Source organism: Mirounga angustirostris, unplaced genomic scaffold (genome assembly GCF_029215605.1).
Source record: "Mirounga angustirostris isolate CCGP_5_RB_7025 unplaced genomic scaffold, mMirAng1.0.hap1 SCAF_2, whole genome shotgun sequence".
NCBI lineage: Eukaryota > Metazoa > Chordata > Mammalia > Carnivora > Phocidae > Mirounga > Mirounga angustirostris.
The window spans coordinates 42,219,747-42,242,000 of NW_026991710.1; the positions used below are offsets into that span (position 1 = coordinate 42,219,747).

General features: G+C 43.6%; 1 protein-coding gene across 2 annotated transcripts in view; it reads right to left on the minus strand.

Moving 5' to 3' along the window:
* The window catches only part of LNX1 (ligand of numb-protein X 1), a 181,867-nt gene that overhangs the window by 11,208 nt on the left and 148,405 nt on the right, over positions 1 to 22,254 (minus strand). For both annotated transcript variants that reach the window (XM_045881139.3, XM_045881140.3), the window contains 3 exons: positions 18,108 to 18,310; positions 15,442 to 15,813; positions 4,512 to 4,646 (listed from right to left, as the gene is read on the minus strand). In XM_045881139.3, the coding sequence (XP_045737095.2) occupies positions 4,512 to 4,646; positions 15,442 to 15,813; positions 18,108 to 18,310 (710 nt within the window). The remainder of the gene's footprint in view (positions 1 to 4,511; positions 4,647 to 15,441; positions 15,814 to 18,107; positions 18,311 to 22,254) is intronic.

Sequence of the window (22,254 nt, forward strand, 5' to 3'; positions counted from 1 at the left end):
GGAACCGGACAGATCAGGCATGGGTGGGAGGCTCCTTCATGCATACTTTCCATTTTTTGAACCCTGTGAATGTATTATCTATTCAACAAATCAAGTGAATGATAATTAAATTTCTGTAAAGTTGATGGTTAACATCATATAGAACTATTGCCTGCATGCACAAGAGTCCATTTTTAACACTTCATTATGACAATAAGCCTAGGCTTTTTGTGCATTTATATCTCATGATTTTCTATGGTATAAAATTACCCATGCCTGTTTTAATGGCCTTATTGTATCCAGTAGTAGCCTATTACTATATCCCTAGCACTGAATATAGCATTTAGCACATTAAAGATGGTAACCATGTTTGTCAGATAAATGGATGGTTAAATTACAAGTTGCCACAAATTGTCAGGAATTGCAAACTACTATGGCCAGGTATATGTTACAATTAGTACTTGGAAGTTCTGGGGTGTGTGTCTCTATAAACCCCAGAACCTTGAAGAGACTGGTTATCAGAAGTGAGTTATAAAACTGAAATGGGAACTTCTTCAGGGCAAAGATTCAACATAAGACAAATAAGTAACAATATGAACGCAGTGGTCCTAGCACTACAGAGGAGTTCTGGAGGTACTCTACAGATCCATTCTCAGTTCATGACCCTTCTCTCCTACAAAGCAGTTAGATGTAGCATGTCTCTGCCTTAATCACAGACATCTCTCAGAAAAGCCCTGCTTGGAAATGCAGGCAGTTCTGAAATGCCCACAACTCAGGGCAAAGTTCTAAACCTAGAGACTCTTCCTGGCTGCTCTGTGGTTTCAGCTCATTCCTGCGGATATTCATAAAGCATGTACTCCTGATCCTCACAAAGAAGGGTTTTCCTCCATTATTTCCACACGGAAGCCAGGGATATTGAAGGGGTAGCAGATCAGTCTCCCAAGGTGATGTCTAAAAACACAGTATGGCATGCTCTGGAAAACAAGGACATCTTCTCACATTAAAAAATGTATGTGTACACACACACACACACACACACACACACACACGCACGCTCTATTGCATTCTTGAACAGCCGCCTAGTACTTTATCATGTGGATATGTCCTATCCCCCCACTGAGGACCATTTTGGTTGTTTATAAGCTTCTTGCAAAATTAAACAGTGTCACTATGAACATCCTTAGACACATATCTTGTGCACTTGTGTAAATATTTCCTTGGGCTAATGTCCTAAAAGTACAACTGCTGAATCAAAAAGACTGGGCATTTTACATTTTGATACATAGGAAATAGTTCGATCACCTATAATCTCACCAATACATTGTGAACATGCCGATTTCCCACAATTCTGCCAATACTGGGTTTTATCAATATTTACAAGATTTGCCCAGAGGAAAAGAAGATTCCAATAATCTAATTGCCTTTCTAGGTAGTAAGTTTAAATACATTTCATTGTTATTTGGATTTCTCACAGTAATTACAAGATCTTTGGAGATCTTGTAATACCATCATCACTCAAAGCTCTCCTGACCTCATTTATGAAGTGGGGTAGAATGCCCATGTAGGGCACACCTGTGACTGAAGAAACGCCTTTGATCTGAGAATACTTCATTAAAAAAAAAGTGTCACTAAATTCATTTGAAAGTGGCAAAATTACATATCTTATGAAATATTCCAGAAATGGCTTCTTACCAGCCACACCAGTTAATAGAAATAAATGAGGCCCTAATTATTTTGTTGTGAATAAATATTCCTTGAATAATGTACAAATTGGCCAGGTATCTTTGAGGAAAGGGAAAGAAATATTTGTTATTTACTGAAATGTGTCCAGGCAGAAAAACTGAGACTCAACATTAAAACGAATCTGATCAATGAAGCACAGCTGGCCAGGGGGGTGGGGGTGGGAGGTGGGATTGGCAACTGAAACCCCAGATATCTGACTAAATCCGTGCTCTCCCCAACACACTACTCTGCTTTCAGAGGCCATGTCTCAACAGGTGATAAAAAGTAACCTATCAATTTTCAGATAACTGTCAGAAAAACACATGAAAGAATCAGTTACTCAATTTTTCCAGGAACAGTTTATCTCATTGACTAGAGAACTCAACTCAAACCCGATTCTGCCAAATAAAATATATGACAAATAAGATTCGGACGCCAAAACCTATGTGCTCCTGGCTGCAGAGATGGGCTATTTCTACTTGTAGATATGAGTTCCTGGAGAGTGGAGTCTTCTTCCACACTTATTCAGTGCTTTCCCAACAGCCTTGCTGTGCTGAATAAGGGGAGGTTTCAAGCATTTATGGGCTCCACACAAATGACTGGGCTACCACAAATGGGAAATATGTCCTTTGTCCTGTGCTTCTGACAGCCATCTGCCCTCCCCACCAGAGAGAGACACCCATGTTAGCAATGGAAAACCCAGGTACCACCATTAACCTTTCCCACGCAGAATGGCTGGACTCTGGTTGGGGAGAAAGAGAGTTAAATACGACAGGGATCTTCTTTTCCATCTGGGTTTTCTCCCAGCCCCCCTTCTCTACTTCGGAGATCTCAGGATGTTCCCTAATGTTCAAAAACACAATTTAGTACAAACTAATTCAAGCTGATTCAAAAACATCATGAGCACCAGTCTACTTTCACTTAGCTATAAAAATACATACTTTATAAAATATTGGGATTTTTAAAATAAAACATTTTAGATTTATAAAAAATATATAAAGATGAACTAATGACCTACCCATGTAACTTACAACCCAATGTCAGACATACGGGGGGCCACTACAGTTGAAGTCTCTCTGTGATTTCTCTCTGGTCACTTTCCCTTTCCTCTCCCACAGAGGTAGCCACACGCCTACACTTGACACCTATTTGTCTTTAACTTTTCAGTTGGCTACAAACTTTTCTGTCTCACAAGTCTTGGTTTGCCTTCTGTGGTATTTTTCTGACTCATTTGAGCTGCTACTTTCAAAAAGCCATCTTGTTTCCTAGATAAAACAAAGCTTAGGATCATAAAAGCCTAAATCATCCAAGAGCCATATATGTCTTAGTTTTATTTTAAATAGGCCACATGCATGTGTGTGTGTGTGTTTGAGGGCATCTCAGAAGGCAGACAGAACTATAAGTTAAAATGAAAATATTACAATTTCCCACTAGGCCAGTTTGTTCTGTATGTTTTCCAGGAGTTAGAAAAATGACATAGATTGCAGCAAAAATTTGAACAGCTGTTTCCATGATTCATGGTGGTAAGGTGGAAGGGATTATAGACCCACAGTGCTGGTGGAAGCCTCATGCTTAGTGGTTTAATGAGCTAAAATACAATATGGTCTAGTTAATCCAGCTATAATTAGTTAATTAGATTAATTAGATTAAGCTAATAAACTAGTTTTCCATTAATAAATACCATTAGTTTAATTTAAACACACTAATGGTCTTTACTAGCGAAAGACACCAGGGAGTCTTTATCCACAAAATGTTTTAGCAGGAGTTGCCTGGTCTGTCTAGATTGCTTACTGTAAATAAGCCTGGAATTTACGGATTTATGGGACACGGCTGGCTAGCTGGCTGCAGAAAGAGGCGGGGGTGTGGCCTCGTAGGCTGTATCATTAATGACATGTTTCATAATCAAAATTATGAGTCTTGTTTCTGCATCCATTACTCAAAAACCCAAACTTGTGAGTAATTCCAAACTGAAACACAGCCTGATATGTTCTAATTGCTATGATAGGCATTCCTTAATCTCTCTTGCAAGATGAATGGACTACCTATAGATTTTTTTTTTTTTATCTTTAGTTACAAGTACAAATTGGGCTAAGTCACCTCATTGAAAGAGAGGCTCAAATTGCTGGACTGAAGGATACATTCAGCCTATAGGTGCATTCTGCTTAATCCACATTACTTTACATTATTTCCGAATTTAAATGCTGTAACAGGGCATCTGCTTTCTGATTTGCCCCATTACCCACCATTACTCCTAATGTTACATGAACTTCAAGTGTTTATATTATCTTCCTGGGTTCTTCTGCAAAAACAAACATACTAAAATTAACAGAGGAATTATTTTAATTATAATTATTTTAATTATTTAATTAAAATAATTATAATTAAATATATCATTATAATAATTTAATTTTTCATAAAATAATTATCAGGCAGATTGGGAACTTCGAAAGTCAAAAACCAAGCAAATCCAATTTCATTTCAAAATGAATGAAAACGGTCCTTAAGCAAAATGACTGTTGGAAAAACATGACATATATTTGGCTTTTACTTGAAATTATGTCCCCATGTGAAGTCTGTAAGATCAAGTTTCAAAATTCTCCTGCACCTTCCTCCCTCTTGCTTGGATGGGAGACACCTGTTATCTCACCAGGTCCTGAGGATGGGACTTCAGGCTTTTTGTTTTACAAGCCAAGTCAAACAGTGTTCAGGTGATGAAGTCCAGAGGTTACACTTAGAAAGGTTAAAGTGTGCAGCCTTCGCAAGAAATAGCTTCCTGCAGGAGGAGTGGACATACTCAGGCTGGGGCTCACCTTGGGAGTGCTGCTCCTGTCCCCTGGCCCCGGGGACCGGCTGCTGTTGTTATTCCAGCCAGAGTCCTGAAAGATGTCAGGACTCTGCAGCCGAACCTGGCGGGACACGACGAGGTGAACACGCCTTTCACTGGCCTGGGGGAGAAGACACAGACATTAGCCACTCTCAGAGCTTCCATCCAACGTGGCCGGCACCAGGGGCTTACCAACATGCGAGTTTTATTCTACTCTAATGGAAACAAATGGTGTCTAGTATTTCTCATGGCAGTGCCCATTTTGTAATTTGGCAAGAACATGAGAATTATTTCCTTTATCTTTAAATCAGGGAATGTAACCTGCTTCAAGGGAAAAACTAGGGAAGGTTTGACTTATGCAACAGTTTTTTGCAAAGACATCATCAAACATTGTTATTTTTAAGGGACAGCTCCACTGCACACAAGCCACGTCTGAAGGACTTCTCAGAGAGAACAGAGTACACAGTGTAAAGTCTAAAACCCGGACCGAAGGTAAACAGTACAGAAAAAGGAACAGAGTTGGTGGCAGCAACTCTACTACCACAGGAAGAGAAATCCTGCATCTACAGTGCTAGACACGTAGGCATGGGAAAGGACGAACACTTTAGCAATACAGGGATGACTTAATAGGTTCCAAGACAGCCTGATTAAAGGTCTTTGCCTTGATCCTTTATTTTTTATGTGACTATCACTAATTCTGACTCCTCTTCCTCTCTGCTATATACACTGATGCTTGCACAGAACATTCCAAACAAATACATTTCTTACTGGGGAGGTCCACTCCACACCATAAATTTATAAATTGGCTTTCTGCCACAGATGAATTTCATTTCTGTTGGAGAGCATTACTCATTTTTCCACAACTGCTGACTACCGAGGCTCCAGATCCACAAGGCAGACAGAGGAGACCTTAGCCCTGTGAATTGTACATTAATAAAGCTCCCTGATGGCCCAGAGTTGATTAGAAAGGTCCCCAAGAAAGACTAGATTTGGGGACAAGGTGGAAAAGAGAGGAGTAAGTTTCTGGGGTTCTCCTCTTCACCTCACCACAACAGCAGAGATGGACATTGGCCCACCTGCCTTTCTTCCTTTACAGGTATGGCTATCAGACCATGGAAAAATCAGGTCATGAAGGACGACCTTGTTTTTAAAACCTTAATCAATCAGAGCCCCATCAATGAATTCAGATCCCCACGGTTGTCCAACCAGCCCAAACCTTCATGGTTTTGCATCCTTACGTTAATAAACATTTCTTCTCAGAGCTCTCTTGAAACTTAGGGATCATCAACTGGGTAGCTGTAAATCAGAGGAAATTTTAAAAACAACCTCTGAAGTGCATTAAGAGTGTATTGGTGGATGGTGGGCCAGTCGAGTGGATTCATCTGTGTAATTCCGTAATTACAAAAATCCTACTGAACAGGGCCCGAAAAGCAAGTTCAAGTTTTCACTCATGTTCCTTCACATAAGGCCCAGTCATCCCTTTTGCTGGTCTACTCAATGCTCACTTACATACCTTCCCTTGGTTCTTTGCCTATCTTGAATTCCTTGGTGTTTCTTATCACCTTTAGAGCTTGCATCAGAACAAAAATAACAAGCTCAGGAAACAATAATGAAGCAAGAAGACATGAAGAACTACAATATGAGCCAGCTAAACTCAATTCTTAGAGTATTTTGTAATAATGTTTTTCTTTATACTGTAAGCCTCACTTATCCTAATGAGGTTATCGTTAGGAACTTTCTGAAGCAAAAATGACTAAGAGATAAGTGGAAAATACTCCAGTCAAAACTCCAACTGCTGAGCCCAAATTTGCTCCTTATCTTCAGGGAAACTCCAGTGTTTTAAAGGATCTCAGCAGTGGGTTTGTCTTTGGCCTGCATATTGTATCACGTTCACTTGGCCCAGGATCAATCATGTGACGTAGGCACCTCATAAGAATTGAGGAAAATCTGAGACTTATATCAAATCACCTTGCCAGGTAAAATTCAAAATGCCAGGGAGCAGCCTGGGAGAGCTGTTTAATTCATATTTTCAAACACAAATTTCTCACCGGATTTTCAAATGCCGACTTTGGTAGTAAGCTGTTGGCAGGAACAACGCTCCAATAAATAACCCTGGTATCAATTTACTTGGAAATAAATTCTCCACAAGGCTGGGTCTGTGGCTCTTAACCAGCCACCTTACAAACTGCTCTCAGGGAGACTCCATTGGTTTCACTTTCTTTCCTGGTGTTTGAAGGTGTCAGGTGGAAAATAGGCTAATGTGTTTGTACTGGCTCTAGCCCTTAGGAGCAGCCAGATCCAGCGTCGAGAAACAGCCCTTAGAACCAGCAAGTCTTTCTTTCTGTGGGTGTGAAGGTGAAGTGTGAGAAGGGGGGTGAGGGGAGACAGAAACTTTTTTATTGCTTAGCCACATCATATGTGCCAGAAAGATGGGTGCAGCAGATCGTTGGCTTCAATAGCACGCTCAGAGGAAGAGCATGCTACAAGACAGGGGTAGGATAGCATCTCTTGGAAGCCACAACTGGGGCTATCTTGAGTAGCAGACAAGGCTAGAGGACAATCCTTTTCGGGTGAAGTTTCCTCTCTTCTTTCTCCTTTAAACAGCCTCAGTTTTCGAGGCAAACTCTGGACACGATGGTTACAAGCCGCATAGGCCGACTGCTGTACCTATTTCTCCTTCTTCTTCCAAGAGCCCAAGCGTTAAACCCTCTCTCCTTTCTATAGGTTAAAGGGAAACACTTCTAAGGGCCTTCATGTTCTCGCCTGGGGACCTCAGCTTGTTGGTAGCTGTTCTGTCTCCACGGCTGACATGTGCCTGCTCTGAGCCAGTCACTTCACTAAGAGCCTTGGGGAAATGGCTCCTGTCCTCCGATTGTCCTACTTCAGGGACAGGCAGGAACAGGTGCCGTGAAAGAGATATGGGCTACACGCGTGAGACTCTCTAGGCTGGAACCCATTACTTCTAGCCAAGGAAATAGGAAAAATCTAATATTCAGAGAAAACCAAAGGGTTAAAACTGAGTAGCATTTATCATGATAAGGCTTGTCTTTTTGGGTGATGGTTTAAGGATTATTTTTCTCTGCTCTTTTGAGATTTGACTCAAGACTGCCAATAATATTTATATGACGGGACTAAGCAGAGGCCACAGAAGGGAATCATAGTCTGGCAGCCTCATTTAGGTGTAGCCCATTTAAAAATAATAAAATCCCACCTCTTGTAACTGGAAGGAGGAGTCTGAAAGCTCTATGCTGACGTCTTGCAAGGCAAGCATCCTGTATGGTCATGTTCAGCCCGGGGAATGGTTCTTTTCCCTACAGAAGCCACTGTGGCCAATAAGAAGTGTTCATAGTGTCAGGATACCACACAGATCAGAAACTTCACAGAGAAGACAAATGGAAAATCAAAGACGCCACCACGCAAAGCAGGAGAGGCATTTTGCAGAGCTGTACATCTGAGCAGAGGGCGTCCTTCTACTGTTCTGCACTGCTCGGGGCCACACAATGGCGAAGGCAGCCAGTGAGAACTAGGGCAGACCGAGACTTGATAGTGCCCCTGTACTTCAAGGTGTGACCTCCTCACCTAGCCCAGGGCTTCACCTATTCACTGTGAAGGAGGATTGACTCAAATCACATGCATTACACCATTTGCTGCTTTAAAATATATATATGCTTAAATAAAACAGTTTTTAACATTCTAAAGACCTGAAACAGGGAAATTCCAAGCTGTTAGGCATCCAGACTATTGCTCAGAGCAGGGAGACCATAAACACACAACTCTTATAACACCAGTATGGGTCCACAGGCGACCCATGCTTGACTGGGGAACTCTTGTTACAGAGACAAGTGAAAGCTACAGTTGCATTTATAATAACATAAGCTTGTTTTTCCCTAGTGTTCCACCAACAAAGGTTTTAATGAGCATTTCTTAAAAAATAATTCATCCTGCATCTGCATTCCCTACTCATTTCTTTTCCCAGGATCCCAGAGGGAGACAGTCTAGCTTTGATTTTCAATGTATGGTTGTAGGGATGGTTTTTGTTTTTTTCCTATACTCTCTGGGGTTGCCCCATCTTAGCTTCCCTTCCACCAATTACTCAAGGATCCTTGTCAGTTCATCTGTCTTGTGCTCACAATGCCCTGGGAAATTGTGGGGCACTGGTTCCATATCATTAAATAGCCACATATATGGAAGAGATGTCAGATAGCTAAGCCAACATTCTCTCTGTAACTCAGGCTTCAGTTCCCCCACAAAATCCTTGCCGTGTTGTCACCCAGCTCATGCTTCAGTGCCTCCAATGACCGTGAACTCACTGTGTCCCAGGGCAGTGTGGGCCGTTCTTAGATAGTGCTAATTAGAAAATTTGTCCTTGGGCTGAGCTAAATGTGCCATTTTCTTGCTTGACCATTGGCTCCAGTCATACCCTCTCAGATAGCTCCAAATCAATTTCTGTGGGACAATCTTACTTGAAGATAAGGCTCACTCTTCTCTCTTAGCTCTTCTCCTTTCCAGGTCAAATATTTCTACTTTAATATTTCATATGTTTTCAAATCATCTCAAAAGCTTGACGAACTCTAACTTCCTCTAATAAATTTGAGCGGGGTGTATGTATATAGAATCAGACATGGAAGAACCAATATAGAGTAGTTTCTTCGCAGGTGGACCAGCTGTACCCAGGACCTCAGTGATGGGGTTCCTGTTTTGCCACGTCATATATCCATAGGGGATTAGCTCTGTGAAGCCAAGAGCTCCATAGATGTCAGTCTTCATTATTAGTGATTAATTAGAAGATGATAAGGAGGTTCCCAGGGCCTCACTAAGGGACACCTTACATCAGTACAGCCTAGCTTTGAGATCACATAAGGCACATAGATCCTACATGGCAATACAGACCACAGGAGGCATCAGAACCATCGCCAGTTGGTAGGCTAGAAAAATACCAAAGTCACCAGTCATTTGTTGACCTGGCAACATACCACACAATGAGATGCAGAAACAAAGTCCTTGCCCTACGCCTCTCTTCCAGTGAACAAGAGAAATTCTGAGAAAAATACCTCTCACTGAGTAAAAAGTTGGGGTTCCAGAAATAGAATTCCTGAACAAGCTAACACGGTGCACTGTAAGCGGAGAGTTTCTAGAAAACAAGCTTGGCGCAAGCAAACCTGAGGTGCGCAGATTTGTCCATCGTTGAAACATTAGCTCCTAGCATAGCTCCTGGCACATTTTTAAAAGAATTCAAGAATATCTTCTGCTGGAGAGGCAGCAGCTACTTTAGTGAGCAAAGAGCAACTAGAGTCTGGCCAAGGAAAAAGGAAATTAAGGAGGCTTTGAGGAAAAGTGGTGAATTGGACCTTAGGATTTGACCAGGGTAGAAAAAGATTTGAGACAGAAATTTGGTCTACTTTCCCTCTTGACTGTAGCTCCATATTCATCCTTCTGCTCCGAGAAGCACATCTTTAAGGGCTAAGATGTTAATGATGACATTAATGATGTACACAGGGTCATACAGAGGTCAATGACAAGGTCAAAATAAGAATTTAGTTCTTGAGTTCTCGTGGCTGATTGCCGAGTCAGCAGAATGACCCAGGTCCTTTGCCTCAAACATCATTTCTTTATGGTATCTAGAAGTTATTCTCGTGGTTGATTCTGTTCTGTGGCGTTAAAAAAAAATGCACATGGGATATTTTGAGTTGGAGGAAGGGCAGTATAGCCTCAAGATTCCCTAATATTAAATAAAAATAGATTCCCTAATATTTGTAGTGTGGAGCTGTGCATGAGATTCACTGACAAAATTCTAAGCTGAAAATCTGTACAGTTTACCAAGTCATGCTTTATCATGAATGCATGAAATTTAGAGCCCTGTATAAAAATCATCTGGACTTCAAGAATTCAGCTCAAGAAGACAGTTTTTACATTTATGTATTCTTTAGCCTTTGTATTAAATTTATTACAATGCCATGTTAAGAAAATTGGTTTAAATGGGGATTTGACTCTGTATTAGCTGTGCTGATCTGTAAAAAACACATTGATCTATTAGGTCTTATTTCACTGGCAGTTCTTACTGGCTCCAGGGGACAAAAGTTCTGTCTTTTTTCCGGTTGTGCAAAACTCATGAGCTGGAATCACATATTCAGAACAAATGTAGGTAATACGAGTAGTTCATTATTTACTTTCCGGCTCTGACTAGAGGCTGCTCACATTCTTTTGAAAAGTCTGAAGAGCCTCGTTGCCAGTTGTTCTTTGATAAAATAACTTCTAATTTAAATATTAATTCATGGAAAGGGAACAAAAATTCACACATCTGTAAGTATTAATGAAAACCTAGAGGTTATCATCCCCTCTACAAATGGCTTTGAATTTTTTTTTAGCTTCTGCCTGAAGTCTGGTAGTTGCCTAGGAAAAAAAAACACACAGGAAGGAGACTCAAATTTGAAATCCAAAATTACTTTCTTCATTTCTTAATTGTATATATTTGAGCTCACTGCTCCAGAATTGTAGATGAGAGCATCTCAGAATAGGCATAGTATTGTCAGCGTAAATCATTTGCATACTGATTAGTAGAGAGAGATGCAATCTTTTTTTTTTTTTTTTTTTTTTTTAAAGATTTTATTTATCTATTTGTTAGAGAGAGAGCATGCACACACAAGCAGGGGGAGCTGCAGGCAGAGGGAGAAGCAGGCTCCTAGCTGAGCAGGGAGCATGATGTGGGACTCGATCCCAGGACCCTTGGATCATGACCTGAGCCAGAGGCAGATGCTTAACCACTGAGCCACCTAGGCGTCCCACCTACAATGATTCTAGACATGGTGCTCAAAAAATTAAGAAATTGATAATGGAGAAAAATAAAGTTGTCCTAAGTTTATTGGAGTCAACTACTCCAAATATTGGAGTCAAATGCTCCATATTTGAAGCTTCTGTCTCCTTAGGGCTTTTCCTCCTAGAGGAGTCCGTCTCACTCCTGGGCTCTTGACACCTGGGGCTGCTGAGTAAGTGGGGGTTAGGACTCTACATATGTAAGTTGGTCAAATTTAAAATAGTTGTGGCTTCTCTGTAATAACTTTTCCCTGAAATAATGGAGAAAAAGTCAAGTGTGGTACTGTGGGAGAAAACATGACCAAAAGGACATGTTGTCTGGGAATTTCTTTCTAAGGCAAGTATGATTCATGAAGGAGATACACGAAGGCCAGGCAGCCAAGGATTGGTTGGTAACTTGAGTCTCCACCTTTGAAGGGTATTAAGCTTAATTCCCCCAGCCTGGTGTGTGTTACAAGTATCACATAAATAAAATCCACTCTTGAGATTGCTTAACTGGATTTTCCCAGCACTCTACTTTTTCCATTTCTTTTCCAACTAGCTTTGCCCAAGTCTTTAAAAGAATTTTTTTTTCCTTTTGCCCTGCTTATAAAGCATGTTGGCTTTGTTTAGTAAGCAGAAAACTCTTTTAGGAAGTCCCACTGTTAGGCAAGATTTTACTTCATAAATTTACTTTCTCAGGGAAAAAATTTTCCCTCTTCTGTTATTAATCTACCAAAGTAGAATGCCACATGTAATCAAAATTTTTCCAAATGGCATGAGTAAGGGAGTTTTTCTTTTGCCTGTTGCGGAGTGTCGTTGGCAGATTAGCTCTAGAATGTGAGCCCAGACTGACCTGCAGAGGGAGTTGACAAATACGACACAAAAATAAAATTGATGATCACCTTAAAAGTCTACTTTTAAAGTGGGGGGAAAATCATGCTTAGAGTGCAGTTTGTTCATGACGAGAAAAATTATTCTTCCTTTTCCATGGGTTAATGTTTTCATAAACATCTATTTTCTGTTCTCACCCATTGACACATACAGGCTAGAACCACTTGCTAAATTCTGACTTGACGGTATTTGAGATCTGGGACAAGAATATGTCCCAAGCTCTACAAGGCCAGGAACTGTGTCAGTCTTGTTTACCACTGTATCCACACAATTGTCGGCACCTAAAGGGTGCTTAACCAGTAACAACTGAAGAAATTCAAGAGGAAAAGATGTAGAAATTCCATCTTGGAGACAAACAGCATGTAAAAGTCGATTTGGTGTTTGTTCTTTGGTAAATGGTTTGATGAAAAACCCCTAAGAGATGGAATTAATGCATAAATTCTAATCTTCTGTATATTTACATTTTTATAACTTGACTCAACTTATTCATTCAACAAATATTTATCGAGTGTCTATTCTTGCCAGGCATTTCTGTAAGTGCTCGATACACAATACTGTATTATTCTATACTAGGCCAACAGGTGATAAAGTAATTAGTTGGTAGGAAAAAGTAAAGCAGATTAAATAAAGGATATAGAGCTGGGGGTGGGAGAAGCTATTTTAAATGAGATGGTCAGTGAAGGTGACATTTAAGGAGACCTGAATGAAGCATGGCAGTTAGACATTTGGAAGATTCTTCCAGTCAGAGGGATAGCAAGAACATCAGCCTTGATGTGAAAAAGGTCTTGCAGCTTTTGAGGAGTAGTAGCAAGAAGGCAATGTGACTGAGCATGGTAAGGCAAGGGTGAGAATACTAGAAACGCTCTTACTTTGCTTAAGAAATGAAGCTAGAAAGGTAACTAAAGGCCAAATTACATATGGCTCTGAAGGTTATTGTTAAGATTTGGAAATTTTACTCTGAGTGTCTTGGGAAGCATCAGAGAGCTGAGCACAAGAGTGACACAATGGGACTGACTGTCCATTGGCCATCGACCTGCCGTGTAGAGAGCAGAGGTAGAGAATCAGGTGTGGAGTCCAAAAGGCCAGGTGGGAGGTCTCTCACAGAGACCCAGTGCCAATGGTAGCATGCCTGAGGGAAGCCGTGAAGGTGGTGAGAAATGGATTACAGAGAGAGCATACTGAAGAGAGTAAGAGATTCTTTTGGCCCAAATAACTGGGCAAATGGTGCCATTTCTAGAGACTGGAAAAGGCTGAGGAAAGAATAGGTTTGACAAGGAGTAGAGGAAGGAGAAGTCAAGGATTTGGTTTTAGACATTAAGTTTGAGATGCCTGAGATGTTCAGAGAAGTCGAAGCTGGGCATAAGGACTTGGGAATAGATGGCATAAAGTCCAGAGGGGAAATGCCTCCTGTAACTCTGATCTTCTTCTCCACCTGCTCCACAGACTATGGCCTCAGGGCCCGTTAAGCAGATGAACATCCATCACATTGAGAATCACCCTGAAAGTGGGACACCACCAAGAGCCACATACCACATGTGCTTCCTATCCTGGGGTAGAGAGGAAGTAGGGTAAGTCCCCTTGTACTCTTTGCCTCAGGCTGTCCACATCTATAAGGACAGTATCAGACACTACTTGGTTCTCCTTGAGGAAGAGGGAGAAGATACCACACACATGACAGTGAAGAGTTGTCAACACCTGGAAGAATTCCATGGCTGGAACCCAGAGTAGGGAGACTTGTGTGTGCTTAGGTGACCAAGTTCTAGAAAGCAGGCTCTGTCTTCTGATGATCATCCTCAGCAGAACTTGGTACAAGGTTCATTTAACTACCGCTGCTGACTCGCTGTCTCGTCTTGAAGTATTAATAATTTAGTCACTAAGTGCAAGCTGATGCAGTGTGCCAGGTAATTGCAAATGCTTCATAAGATAAGGCCTCAAATCTGGCCCCTCTCCTATCAGTTCTCTACTACCTTAAGAGAGATCTAGAAAATCATGTCACTTCCTTTTTAAAACCTTCCAATGACACGCCATGGCCTTGAGGATAAAGTCTGAACTTCTTAGCATGGATCTGGTCCTTGCCTCCCAATCCTGCCTTGTCTATGACTGCTTTTTTAATATACACCATGCTCCAGGTATGAATGCTTTTCCTAACCAGCTTTCAGGGAAATGTTCTTTTGTGTTGTATCCCCTTAAAATGACCCTCCCTGCCTTGTCTACCTAGAGAACTTCTGATTCCTCAAAGCTCCAGTTCAAGATCTTCTCTATAAAGAATTCCTAGGCCCATGCAAGCAAAAATCTCTACATCTGAAACAGCACTGTACTTAATTTCTCCATTATATTACTAACACACCATATAACAATTATTTACACAAAGTCCATCCCCTGTACTAGATTGAGAGTTCCTTTGAGAGAGCAGCCCAAGAGGCCATCATCTCTGTGTTCTCTGTACCTGACACATGCCTAGGTGAGCAGAAAGCTAATACACCTTGGCTAAATGAAGTGAATAAATGGGTTAGAGTACAAGAGCCCAGAAAGCCTGTCCTTCTAAGAATAAAGATGGCAGCTCATTAAACAGTAGAAAAACATGGTGACCCAGCCAAAGGCAACAAGATACATGCTAGGGATTGATGATGCTATGCCAGTCAGGAAAGTGAATTAATTTGAACCAATGTCAGGCTATTGGGAACATAATTTATATGCCTCTCTTTTTAGATTCTTCTAGATTCATACTTGAGTTCCCATGGGCTTTCCAAGGAGGTTGGATTCAGCCATGGAGATGGGGCTTAGCCTTAGCCAATCCCATAGTGGTCTCTGTCCACAGGATTCCTGGAGGGTAGATGGCACAGTTTCTTATGGGAGTTAGTACCTCTAGATGTCTTGGATATGTCCAGAATATATCTGAATGACCCCTGGTCTGCAAATAACACACTGGGTACAAGGATGATACAACCCTGCTGACCTTAAGTGATCTTAACCTGGTCAGGTTGCAGCACGTAACCCTTAGTATCTATGGGCAGTCAGATTGGATGGCTGGCAACATTTAGGGAATGTCCATGAGCCTGACACACATCATTTGCTTGAGTAATGTTCTTACCTAGCCCTTCAATCTTGACTCCCAGAAAAGGGGGCACCGCATGTCACACATGGTACTAACAGGGCAGGTGGGTCAGGGTAATGAGCATCCCACTCACGCCAGCAGTTTCTAGCCAGGATCTTGGCAATGACCCGTGACTCACCTGAATCAGATGAGCTGCACTTTCTGGGCTGCCATACCGAAGGTCGTGCCCATTGATGGCTAACACGCGATCGTTCTCCTCCAGCTGACCATGTCGGTCTGCCACACCACCATTCAACACATTGAAGATGAATACCCCAGGCTCATCCACCCTGCGCACCAGTTTTATTCCAAGCTGCTCCTCAGGGCTGCTTTTGTTGAGAATCACATGAAAATGATCATCTCGGGGCCCATAGGCATCGGGCGCCTGTCCGCTGTTCCTGCTTTGGAACTTCTGCTCACGCAGCACAGTGAGCCGCAGCACCTGGCATGGCTGCCGCAGGAGGTGCAGGGCATAGTTGTGAGGCACGTTGCTGATGTCCATCCCGTTGACCTGGCGGGGGGTGGGCAGGGAGGGGACCAGAAGCTAGAGCAGATCAGCCAGCTCCACCTGCCACAGTCCTTCCTAGAAGCCCCAGGCCCACAGCATCAGCAGGACCCTTCCTTAAAGACTGCCCTGGTTTGTCACTTCTCCTCTGTCCAAATCTCCAGACACCCCCATCTTCCAACATTACTTCTAGCCCCGCTTTCCTTCTGTGTTACCACACCGCCTGTTCAGCTCTCCCGGTGGATGCCATCTCTCTTCAACCTGTCCCTGCACAGGCCCCTAGATTTATTCACAGTCCCAGCCCTCATTCCTGTTGCTTGCCAAACTCAGTGTTCAGCTGAAGGGGTGGGTGGGAGCAGGGGGGAGAAAAAAGGAAGAAAAAGTAGGAAAAAGCAAAACAAGAAAATTTCCCACTTAGGTTCAAATGATTACACTAAACTGCTGTTGAGATTAAACTGAACTGACACTTACTTTCCAGTGATCTCCAGGTGACTTCTTCTCCCTGGGTCATCCATCCTGGAACTTCCGTGGCCTGCCATTGCATGTATGTGTGCGTAGCTGTGTGTGTGTGTGTGTGTGTGTGGTCTTAAGGTGGTTGCTGCCTATGAAGTCTTTTGCCCATGTTCTCAACAAAAGGAAAAAGAAAATCTCTGTATAGTTTCAAACAAACTGACGTGAATGAGTTTCTAGGTTCCCTTACTGAAAGGCTGCATCCCTTCATTCTACTTCAACGTCCTCAAGCTCAGCCCTCTCATCTGTGCCTCATTCATTATTTGCGGGGCTGATGCTGCATGGGGCTTTCTGGTTTTCATTACTCTGACTAAGCAGGCCCAGCCAGAAGGCTACAGCCCCTAGTGGTAGTCATTGCTTTGCGAGAAAACAATTTTACGACAGCACTGTACTCTGCGGAGGGTCTTAAGGACAGGGGCCCCACAGAAGAGAGACAACCTTCTTGAATTTCTATGGTTGGGTAGGATTTCTTGGTTAGAGGAGGCTCAGAGTGAAATTTTAAGAGGTCTTCCTGAAGCCCACCATCCCGGTTTTTCGCTGCCCCTTCAGGGATGGTTGGAGGCTCTCGCGCACAGAGCAGCTCACCACCTTTGTCCACACCCAGGGGAGATCACAACTCTTGCTCTGCTCGGTCACTGATCCTGCATCTGCTTTCCCCCATCGCACCCAGCCCAGGAGGCAGCCAGGGGATTCTGCTAGACGGTCTTGGCAGCCCTTTGCCTGCCAGGGCCACTTGAAGGTCCTAAGAATCAAGATGTCTTATTATGCAACCCTCCTGGGCAGGACAGCTCCTTTCCTTTGCAGGGAAGCCACGCATAGCGTCACCTGACTGCACTGTAGACACGCTCCGGAGCTTGACAGGCCCTGCCTTGTCCTCCACCTCAGAGGCCAGTGGGAGTTTCAGGATTGTTATGACAACTGCTTTAAATTCTTTCTCCTCTTATTCCAAAAAAAGAAGAATTTCTTTGCCAGAGAAATAGCGCATGATGTGTCAGGAACCGGCCCGTCAACCACCTAGAAGGAGTGGGATGAAACCCTCCTCTGGGTATCGGACAGGGAATATAGGACCAGGGAGGGATTTCTTGTCACACTTGCCACCTGTCTGACTTCTGTCTGATCAACAATGCTCCCTTCATCCTTTCTCTTCTTGTCAGAATTCTTCCTGAACGTCCTTCCTGACACTTAAGCCTCAGAGGACAGAAATGCCCATGGGGCGCTGTTCCACCAACATGTCTGCCCCGCAATGTCTTTGGCTTGGTGGGAATAGCTTAGGATTACTTCTTGGTTTTTCTCATGGAGGGCCATTAAGCCCCCAGACATTTACCATGGAAGGGTGTGTGAATGGGAGTGACTAGATAAAATACAGAATGTTCCATTAATCTGCTCTAAAAACAACATAAGATCTACGCTCCAGTTTTATTTTATGTTATCGTTAAAGTAATAGGAGGAGGTAGACAGAAGGAGAGACGAAGAGGAGAAGGAGGTGGAGAGAGGGAAGTGGGGACAGAAGCTGGAGGGGAGATGAGAAAGAAGAGGAGGACAGACAAAATGATACAGAGACAGAACTACTCTTTTACAGAAAGAAGGAGAGACTAGAAGAACAAGACAGAAGGGGACAAAGACCTATCTCAATTATATTACAGGTCTCAGATGAAGAGTCCTTTCAATGTGATAACTACGGAAAGAGACCGCTTCACATTTATTTAGCATTTCCTCCATCCATCCATTTACTTCCTCTGAAGGGGTTTTTATTAAGCCCCTTTTCATGGCCCTGCAGCGACCGCGTCTACCTTCAGGATGATGTCTCCTGGCAGGAGCCGGCCATCCCTGGCAATCACCCCGTCCCGGTAAATGTGCTGGATAATGATATGGACCAGCGGGGTTTCGCTGCCTCCCACAAGCCTAACGGAGAGGCTTTCGTTGGGATCCACTCGATTGATCTTGACGCTTGTAATTTCACCATCTGGAATCAGGTGATACAACCTTGGAAAGACTAAAATGGACAAAGACAGTATTTATTTAAGACACCCACCCAACGGACATTTCCAACCACTCTTCTTCTTGCCAAACTTTGGTTTCAGCCAAACTAAACTATTCATTGTTCCTTGTACATGTTTTCCATTTTCCTGCCTCTGCGCCAGCATCAGTTTCTCTGCCTGGAATGTTTTTCATTTTAGGCCTAGACCCAATTTTTCCTTCAAGACTTGCATGAAATGATCCCTTTCAATTAAACTCTACCCTGATCCCGCTGTTTCCCTGCTCTGTCTAAACATCCCAATTCCCCCCAAAGCCAGCTCCCGGCACTGAGGCTTCCGTTATCATCCATGCTCATTTCTTACATCCTCTCCTGGACTCTAAGATCTTTGAGGACACCATTTCTTGCTGTTCTGTGGCTGTGTGCACAGATCACAAGTGTCAGCCAAAGCCTCCTGGGGTGAAGGAGTGAAGGAGAACGTAGGGTCATCATGGAATAGACTTTAGTCTCAGCACCTACTTATCGAGCCACAAAACAGAACAAACCTGCTCTTCTGCCTTCTCAGGCCATTTTGAAGCTTTCTCCCTGGAAGTCCCTGCTTTTTCAGGCTTAGGGAATTCCCAGGCCTCTCTCCCAGACACTGGTGTCAATAAAGGGAAGTCACACAGCCTGATTCGTGACCAAGGAGAGCTGGTGGTGTCCAGAGGCTCATCCCTGATCTGGCTGCATTGCTCAATTCAGAGCTCACAGGAGATCCGGAGACCTAGGTGGGTGCCTCCAACTTTATCTTTTACCTGAAGACTCTTCTTTCCACATGAAATCTTCCACGGGTCCCTTCCCCACCAGCCCGTACCCCACCCCTGTGCCCACACACAGAAGAGCTTCCTTAGTAGTCCGGTTTGATAGCGACAGACAGTTGAATGGCTTTATTTTACAACGTGAGGACATTTGAGCTTAGAGTGGGGAAGTGACAGGACTGGCTAGAGGTTGCAAAGGAAGGTGGCCCTCAGGGCCAGTCACCGCCTGGGGCTCCAGGTGACCCGCCATCCTGTCACCTCCCTCAGGTTTTTGTGGAACCAGGGATCCACAACAGTCCCACAGGGGACTTGCCCTATAGACCTATAAGCCAGCACTGCCGACTGGAGCCGTCCTCTGCCTCAGTGTGAGTAGAAGCATGCCAAAGGAACGCCATAACATGCCAGGCAAGCTACACCTAGTTTGGGGCAGCCGCGGCTCCTCCCCTCGCCACTTGAGTGTGGATGTGGAGGGCGGAGATGCTTTCGCCTCCTGTAGCTGCTGACAGCTGCCTTTGCCCTAAGATTCTCTCTTCATTAAGTCATTTGGGAAGAGGAAAACTGCAGGTCTGGCTCTGCCGAATATGCACTCTGTTTTCAAAACCCTTGACCTTAGTCCATTTTCCCTAATGAACTATGAGTTCATTAAGAAGTGCTCAACTCTCCAGGAACAATACAGAAAGAATTAAAATTACTTCCAAGTATTGCAGAACACGATAAACAAAGCAATTTAGCAGCCAGAGGAAGCCTGAGACGTTGCAAATGTGGGTCCTTCGCCTCCACCGGGATGTAACTGAACATAAGGGATTGGCTTGGCTGTTTGGCTGTGGACAGCAGCCTTAATGTGTCAGTTCCCGGGGCTAACAGTGCTTGGGTGATTGAGTTCAATTAATGTTTAAACTACTTTGATTACATTAAGTAGGCGTTACCATAAGCGTTTGTTGAAACAGGTCTGGTGACAGGGAATGGTGATTTAAAAACAAAACAAAACAAAACACTTTGAACAAAGAAAGATTTAGAAATAATCATCAAACTGCTGGTTTTTGTTCCCCTCCCCCTGTTGACCCCCCCCCCCCCCCCAGTAGATTTACAAAAACCATCCTCCCAAACTGAAACTACTCAGGCCATTTGAGAGTCTGAAAGGACACACCCAGTTGCACTTGTACATAATATTAATTAGAACCACGCCAATGAGACTCTAGTGACATTGAAGAGTTAAAATAATTTTTTGGAGTGCTTCGGTGGCTCTACCAGTTGAGCATCCCACTCTTGATTTTGGCTGAGGTTGTGATCTCAGTGATGTGGGATGGAGCCCCACGCTGGGCTCTGTGCTCACCAGGGAGTCTGCTTAGGATTCTCTCTTGTCCTCTCCCTTTCACCCCAGCACACACACACAATCTCAAATAAATAAATCTAAAAAAAAATTTTCAACTGCCAAACTTGTGCTGGTCTGGAATGAAATAAAATTGTTCAATATTGTGTCCTCACCGAAGGACTAGGGATTTGATGTTATTTACTGAGTGTTATGTGCCAGGCATTGAGCTAGCCAGTTGTATGCATGCTTTTTGGATTTAGTACTTACAACAACCCTATGAAGTAGATTATTATTATCCCAGCTTCTTAGAGGACAGAATGCTGGAGCTCAGAGAAGTTAAGTAACCTGGCCAGGGTCACACAGCCAATAAGCAGTGGAGACTCTTTGCCCCTGTAAAAAGGATGGATAAACTATGCCACGGGAGTTCATGGGGCCAACCACAGGTTGCTGAAACGATGCAACTCGAAGGCCATTTTTGAAAACTTTGTTGCCTCACAAATCCTGAAAAGACCATCATACCATCCTTGCCAAGTCTTCACACCTCACCCCATTCTGGAGTCATAGCTTCCTGGGGTATCTCAAGAAATCCATTCTCTCCCACTCTAAGCCCTCTGCACACCCCACGTGGCGGCCATCTTCCCGGAACATAGTGCGGTTCCTGCAATAACACTCTGCAAAAGCTTTCCGGTGTGTTCACTGCCCCAAATCAAGACTCCCAAATGCCCTCCTGGACCCATCTCTTCTCCCACTACTTTCTAACGCACAGTCAAGATCCCAATGCCCATCCGGCTCATAAACCGCCCCGTAGACACAGGTTACACAGCCTGCTTGCAAGTGATGCTTCTTTCTCTTGGGCTGCCGCTGCCATTTATTTATAGCTCACTCCTCATGGTATTTTCTTTCTTTTAGTCATGAAGGAGGCTCTTGAAGCCAGGAACTGGATTTGATAATCTTTATATAAAGTTATAGAGCCTAGGCTAGTACCTTCCACACAGTAATCTCTTATTAAAAGGGTTTCTGCAGGGCGCCTGGGTGGCTCAGTTGGTTAAGCGACTGCCTTCGGCTCAGGTCATGATCCTGGAGTCCCGGGATCGAGTCCCGCATCGGGCTCCCTGCTCAGCGGGGGGTCTGCTTCTCCCTCTGACCCTCCTCCCTCTCGTGCTCTCTGTCTCTCATCCTCTGTCTCTCAAATAAATAAATAAAATCTTAAAAAAAAAAAAAGGTTTCTGCAATAAACAGGCAAATCAATCTTATGCAGGCAGAAGAAAACTTTACGTGAAGGATGATTCAGGACCCTTTCATAAGAGGAGGACTGGCAGACGGGGAGTTGTAATCCCATATTCATGGCACATTCAGCGAACACCACTGTGTGTGCCAGGTCTGGTGCTTCACCTTGAGGACACGCACACTAACAAAAGAACTCCTGCTCTTACAGAGGCAGTGACAGCGAAAGGGACACCGTTATAATAAAGATGCAGATGCATCGAGAACACAAAGGAAAGGGGACTGAGGGAGTCGGGGAGGGCTTCTAGGAGGAGGCCAAGCCTATGCGAAGCCTGGAAGGAGGAATGAGAATGGCAGCTGAAGGGGTGTGGGAGTGAAAGCTGAACAGCAGCCTGGAAGGGAGAGAGAGAGAGAAACAGTATTCACAGGACTGCAATGAGCTCAGAGTAGTGAGAGCACAGAGTGTGCATGTGTATGTGCGCGCACAGAGGGGAGAGGTGACAAGTAAGGAAGAGAGATTTTCTAGCACTGCTCATGGATTCTCTGAAGGTGTGATAAAGACAGTGATTTGGGATCTACCTCTCAACCCCTAGGAGGGGAGGGCCCTTAACCCAGTCGTTACCAGAGTG